The 7,096-nt window shown below is 37.5% G+C and overlaps 1 protein-coding gene across 1 annotated transcript; it reads left to right on the top strand.

Moving 5' to 3' along the window:
* Positions 1-2,157: 2,157 nt before the first annotated feature.
* On the top strand, positions 2,158-3,102 carry LOC129676923 (olfactory receptor 502). The gene has a single exon (XM_055607459.1). The coding sequence runs from the start codon at positions 2,158-2,160 to the stop codon at positions 3,100-3,102; it is 945 nt and encodes a 314-aa protein (XP_055463434.1).
* Positions 3,103-7,096: the final 3,994 nt, after the last annotated feature.

Genomic DNA, 7,096 nt, shown 5'->3' with positions numbered 1-7,096 from the left:
AGATAGATAGATAGATAGATAGATAGATAGATAGATAGATAGATAGATAGATAGAATCAGCCACCCACCAACCTGTCTCTGCATTCTGGGAAAGGCTTCTATGAAAAAATGTTGATAACATGAGGCCATTCAGTAAGCACTAAGTATGTGTCAGGTAATGTATAAAATGCAAGCTTTTTTCTTTCTTTTTTTTTTCATTTGTCATGTGTGTGAGAGTGTGTGTGTGCGTGCGTGTGGGGGGTAGGACGTAAGTCAGTCTTAGTTGTTGTTCCTCAGGAGTCATGCACCTTGCTTTTTTTGGGTGTTTTGTTTTGTTTTGTTTTGTGTTTTGTTTTTGAGACAGGATCCCTCACCGAGACAGACCTAAGGCTTGTTAGAAGGTTAGACTGTGTGGCCCAAAGTCTCAGGGATGCACTGTCTCTGCCTTCCCTGGACTAAGGTTACAGGTGCACACAACCACACCTGGCTTTTTAAGTGATTTCTGAGAATTGAACTTAAGTCCTCATGTTTATAAATCAAGAACTCTACTGATTGAGCTAGCTCTCCAGTACCTTCATTTAAAAAAAATTAATTCCTAGACAGCAATTGTATATCTATTTTTTAAATGTAGTAAAATAACAGATGTAGCAAGACACAGAGAGCAAGATTTAGCCTCTGGGAACAAAAGAATATATTGAGTGTGGATTGCAAATCAGAGGTTATCAAACTTCTTTAAAGATGCTGCTAGTAGATCTTCTCAATAGTGCAAGTAAGAAAGCTTCTGCCAAAATACTAGTTGATAAATATATGTTGAATGAATGACACTAGCTTTAGCTTTTATATTTAAATTTTAGCATTATTTATTTATCACAAACATCAAAGTAAACCTAGAACTAATTGTTCATAGAAAATATATTTTATTATGATGTAGTAAATAGTAGACAAATCCTACATGGCTATGCATGAACACCTAGAGAAAACAAAATAATAAATTAACCTCTTGAGAATTGACAGAATCTTGGAAGCTTAGTTATTTTTGCCTGTAACTTGAATACTCAGTATCCACCACAGGAAATAATAGTGTTCCATGATACTTCAGAATTCACATTTGAATTTTTAGCATCTTCAGATTTATCCCCAAAGGAGACAAATACTAAAAGATGACTACATAACTACCACAGCTTTGACTTTTCACTGACGGATGAATGAATTCTCATTTCAAAAGGTAGGATGTTGGCTTCTAGTGATGAATCTGGCTAATTGGTTTTCATTTATCATCTAAGAAAAACATTTATATACCATTTAGTATCTATTATGCTTTTTTCATAGGGATTGCATAGGTATTTCAAATTATTTAGTAAAACAACATTTTCTACCTCAACCTTATAAAAATATCTAACAAATTTCCAATTAATAATTTTATTGATAATTTAAAATTCCTGTCTAGTTGGTGTGTGAATAATAAATTTATTTATGTAGGAAACTCTTACTCAACATGTTTTAAAAACTTTACAAAAACCCATTCCAATCATTTTTTGACACAGGAATCTAATACTATTATTATTTAGCTTTATTATTACATAGATGTTAAGTAGTAGGGTTTAGACAGCTTGCAGTTCTAATTCTGGTTTTACTGGTTGTTATATAAACCACATAAAGTTAATCTCTTTCCAAGTTAAAATACTGATGGAAATAATCTTTTGTGAAGGTATAATATTTTATGTAAAAATACAACAGACTTATGAAAATATTGCAATTTCATAAATTAGCTATTTGTATCTATGCATACTTCTAAGATTTATGCTTGTTTTTATGAAGCATGTAAAAATATTAGCTACTATCCAAGTATTTTCTACGAATCTATACATTCATCTTTTCTAATATATCCAAGACTTTTTTGTTATTCTCATTTATATTTTATTTTTATATTTTGCTTCAAGGTATAATTGTTTTTAAAAAAAACATAACATTTAAAGAAAAAGGCATATTGTGTGAGGGAAGGATTTTATGTGTGTTGTGCATAGACTCATCCTTGAAGGCAAATAAATATGGATCCTTAAACATCTTTAAATATATTTACATTATCTGTGTATTAATGAAAGTAAAACTACCCATTTATAAATCCTTGTATGTATTGTCCCCATCACAGCCATTTTCTGACAGCAGCTACACTGTCCCATGGCTTTCCAGGAGGATGGGAACCACACTGCAGTGACAGAATTTGTTTTATTGGGATTAACTGATGACCCAGTTCTTAGACTCGTCCTCTTCACCATCATCCTGTGCATCTACCTAGTGACCATGTCTGGGAACCTCAGCACCATCCTTCTCATCAGAGTCTCTTCCCAGCTCCATCACCCCATGTATTTTTTTCTCAGCCATTTAGCTTCTGCTGACATAGGCTACTCATCTTCTGTCACACCCAATATGCTTGTCAACTTCCTGATGGAGAGAAATACCATCTCTTACCTTGAATGTGGCATACAGCTTAGCTCAGCTGTTTTCTTTGGAACAGTTGAATGCTTCCTCCTGGCTGCCATGGCTTATGATCGCTTTATAGCAATCTGTAACCCACTGCTTTATTCAAACAAAATGTCCACACAAGTCTGTATCCAGTTGCTCATAGGATCTTATATTGGTGGCTTTCTGAATGCTTCCTCCTTCACATTTTCCTTCTTTTCTCTTATCTTTTGTGGACCAAACAGAATCAATCACTTTTTTTGTGATTTTGCCCCATTAGTAAAACTCTCTTGTTCTGATGTCAGTGTCCCTGCAGTTGTTCCTTCATTCACAGCTGGATCCATCATTGTAGTGACAGTGTTTGTCATTGCTGTCTCCTACATCTACATCCTCATCACCATCCTGAAGATGCGCTCCACTGAGGGCCACCACAAGGCCTTCTCCACCTGCACCTCCCACCTCACTGCGGTCACTCTGTTCTATGGGACCATCACATTCATTTATGTGATGCCCAAGTCCAGCTACTCCACGGACCAGAACAAAGTGGTGTCTGTGTTCTACATGGTGTTGATCCCCATGTTGAACCCCCTCATCTACAGCCTCAGGAACAATGAGATTAATGGTGCTCTGAAGAGACAGGTTGGTAGGAAAATATTCTCTTAGAGATATGTTGTTTTGAAAGCCGTGATATAACAATAGTGCCTCTTGATATGATACTGAAGGGAATGTTCTGATTTAAAAAGGACTAATGACAGTGAGGAACTGTGAGGAACTTTCCAATAAATATGGGGATTCAAATTTCATATTACATACAAAATTAGAAAGTTCAATCATAAAGTCGAATTAATTTTTAAATTAATAGAATAAATCTTATCATACAAATATAAATTGCTAAATGTAATTTTGAAGTTACATTAATATTTCTTTTCTAATTAATTTAATTTTTTAATTACAGTTTATTCACTCTTCCCCTCCCAATCCCTCATCTCCTCCCATGTCCCTCCTCAAGTCCACTGATAGAGAAGGTCCTCCTCCCTTTCCCTCTGACACTAGACTAGGTCTCATCAGGACTGGCTGCATTATCTTCCTCTGTGACCTTGTAAGGCTGCACCTGCCTCAGGGGGAGGTGATCAAAGAGCCAGCCACATGAACTCTGTTCCCATTACTAGGACACTGACCTCCCATAGGCTACATCTGTTCTACAGGGGTTCTAGGTTAACTCCATGTATGGTCCTTGGTTGGAGTATCAGTCTCAGAAAAAAACCCTGTGCTCAGATTCTTTGGTTCTGTTGCTCTCCTTGTGGCGCTCCTGTCCTCTCCAGGTCTTCTTTCATAAGATTCCCTGCACTCTGCCCAAAGTTTGGCTATGAGTCTAGGCATCTGCTGTGATACCCTGCTGGGTGGAGTCTTTCAGGCCCCCTGGGGTAGGCTTCTGTCCTGTTGCCTGCTTTCTCCCTCTTCCAATGTCCATCCCTTTTGCCTTTCTGAATAAGGATTGATCATCTTATCCAGGGTCATCCTCCTTGCTTAGCTTCTTTAGGTGTGCACATTTTCATAAGTTTATCCTATATTATATGTCTAATGTCCACTTATAAGTGAGTATATACAATGTGTGTCTTTCTCCTTCTGGGATACTTCACTCGGGATGATCTTTTCTAGTTGCCACTATTTGCCTGCAAATTTCATGATTTCCTTGTTTTTAATTGCTGAGTAGTAGTCCATTGTGTAAACATACCACAATTTCTATATCCATTCCTCAGCTGAGGGACGTCTGGGTTGTTTCCAGGTTCTGGCTATTAAAAATAAAGCTGCTATGAACATGGTTGAGCAAATGTCCTTGTTGTGTACTTGGTCATATTTTGGATATATGCTTAGGAGTGCTGTAGCTCGATCTTGAGGCAGCACTATTCTTAATTGTCTGAGAAAGCACCAGATTGATTTCCAAAGTGGTTGTGCAAGTTTACATTCCCACCAACAATGGAGAAGGGTTCCCCTTTCTCCACATCCTCTCCAGCATGTGTTGTCACTACAGTTTTTCATCTTGGCCATTCTGATGGGTGTAAGGTGAAATTTCAGGGTTGTTTTGATTTGCATTTCCCTGATGACCAAGGACGTTGAGCATTTCTTTAAGTGTTTCTCTGCCATTCGATATTCCTCTATTGAGAATTCTCTGTTTAGCTCTGTACCCCATTTTTTTTTAATTTTTATTTTTTATGTTTATTACAGTTTATTCACTTTGTATCCCAGCTGTAGCCCACTCTCTCATCCCCTCCCAATCCCACCTTCCAGCCTTCATCTTCTCCCATGTCCCTCTCCAAATTCACGGATGGAGGAGGTCCTCCTCCCCTTCCATCTGACCCTTAGGTCTCATCAGGACTGGTTCCATTGTCCTCCTCTGTGGCCTAGCAAAGCTGCTACCCTCTCAGGGGGAGGTGATCAAAGAGCCAGCCACTGAGTTCATGTCAGAGACAGTCTCTGTTCCCATTACTAGGGAACCCTCTTGGACACTGAGTTGCCACAGGCTACATCCTTGCAGGGTTTCTAGGTTATCGCCATGCGTGGTCCTTGGTTGGAGTATCAGCCTCAGAAAAGAGGCTGTGCCCAGATTCTTTAGTTCTGTTGCTCTCCTTATGGACACTGGAAGAAGGAGAAAACAGGAATCAGGACAGGAGCCTACTACAGAGGGCCTCTGAAAGACTGCCCAACAGTGTATCAAAAAAGATGCTGAGACTCATAACTAATCTTTGAACAGAGTGCATGGAATGTTATGAAAAAGGAGGGAGACTGTACCCCATTTTTTCAGTTGGATTACTTGATTTGTTGCTTTTTAACTTCTTGAGTTCTTTATATATTCTGGATATTATCCCTCTGTCAGATAGAGGATTGATGAATATTCTTTCACAGTATATAGGCTGTCATTTTGTTCTGATGACAGTGTTCTTTGCTTTACAGAAGCAAAGTTTTCTGAGGTCCCATTTATTGATTGTTGATCTTAGAGCCTATGCTGTTGTTGTTCTGTTCAGGAAGTTTTCTCCAGTGCCAATGAGTTCAAGTATCTTCTCCACTTTTTCTTCTAACAAATTTGAGGTCTTTGATCCACTTGGACTTTAGTTTCGGGCAGGGTGATAAATATGGATCTATGTGCGTTTTTCTATATGTAGCCATCCAGTTAGACCAGCACCATTTGTTGAAGATGTTGTCTTTTTTCCATTGTATGGTTTTGGCATCTTTGTCAAAAATCAGGTGTTCGTAAGTGTGTGGGTTTATTTCTGGGTCTTCTATTCAATTCCATTGATCCACCATTCTGTTTCTGTGCCAGTACCATGCAGTTTTTATTACTATTGCTCTGTAGTATAGTTTGAGACCAGGGTTGGAGATACCTTCAGACAATCTGTTGTTGTACAGGATTGTTTTAGCAATTCTGTTTTTTTTTTTTTTCCATATGAAATTGAGACTTGTTCTTTCAAGGTCTGTAAAGAATTGTGTTCATATTTTTATGAGAATTGCATTGCATCTGTAGATTGGTTTTGGCAGGATGGCCATTTAATCCTACTGATCAATCCTACGAACACATGAGCATGGGAGATATTTCCATCTTCTGATATCTTCTTCAATTTTTTTCATCAGAGACTTGAAGTTTTTTTTTTCAAACAGGTCTTTTACTTGATGGGTTAGACTCACACCAAGATACTTTATGTTATTAGTGGCTATTGTGAAGGGTGTAGTTTTCCTAATTTCTTTCTCAGCTCTTTTGTCTATCATATACAGGAGGGATACTGATTTTTTTTTTTTAGTTAATTGTGTATCCAGCCACTTTGCTGAAGGTGTTTATCAGCTGAAGAAGTTCTCTGGTTGAGTTTTTGGGGTCACTCATGTATAACTATCAGATCATCTGAAAATAGAGATACATTGACTTCTTCCTTTCTGATTTGTATCCCCTTGATCTCCTTTGTCTTATTGCTCTAGCTAGGGCTTCAAGTACTATGTTGAAAAGATATGGAGAGAGTGGGCAGCCTTGCCTTGTCCCTGATTTCATTGGGATTGATTTAAGTTTCTCTCCATTGAGTTTGATGTTGGCTATAGGCTTGCTGTAGATTGTCTTTAGTATGTTTAGGTATGTGCCTTGTATCCCTGATCTCTCCAAGACTTTAAGCATGAATGGATGTTGGATTTTGTGAAATGTTTCTTCAGCATCTAAAGAAATGATGATGTGATTTTTGTCCATCAATTTGTTTATATGGTAGAATACATTGATGGATTTCTATATATTGAACCAGCCCTGCATGCCTGGGATGACACTTACTTGGTCATGGTAGATGATATTTTTTGTGTTCTTGGATTCAGTTTGCAAGCATTTTATTGAGTATTTTTACATCAATATTCATAAGAGAGATAGGTCTGAAGTTCTCTGATAAATATTCCCATCCTACTGAATGATAAGAAGCAACAAGAAACTAAATTTCCAAAAATAAAAAATAAAAAAAATAATAAAAAGAAACTAAATTTCCTAAGAATATTGTAGACAGATTATCTGTAAGGATGGAACTTGCAGACTCATAAAACTTCTGATCTGTGATCCTGGCCTCTGGACATGATCTAATTGTGGGATCTGTAGAAGAGTAGAAAACCAATCTCTAATTGATCTGTAATTTCTGTC

The sequence above is a fragment of the Psammomys obesus genome, unplaced genomic scaffold (genome assembly GCF_907164565.1).
Source record: "Psammomys obesus unplaced genomic scaffold, mPsaObe1.curated_primary_1811, whole genome shotgun sequence".
In the NCBI taxonomy this organism is placed as follows: Eukaryota; Metazoa; Chordata; class Mammalia; order Rodentia; family Muridae; genus Psammomys; species Psammomys obesus.
This window is presented reverse-complemented; position numbering and strand designations above follow the sequence as displayed.

Excerpts from the sequence above, each read along its gene's own strand:
- LOC129676923 (XM_055607459.1), top strand. The coding sequence starts at position 2,158 with ATGGCTTTCCAGGAGGATGGGAACCACACTGCAGTGACAGAATTTGTT.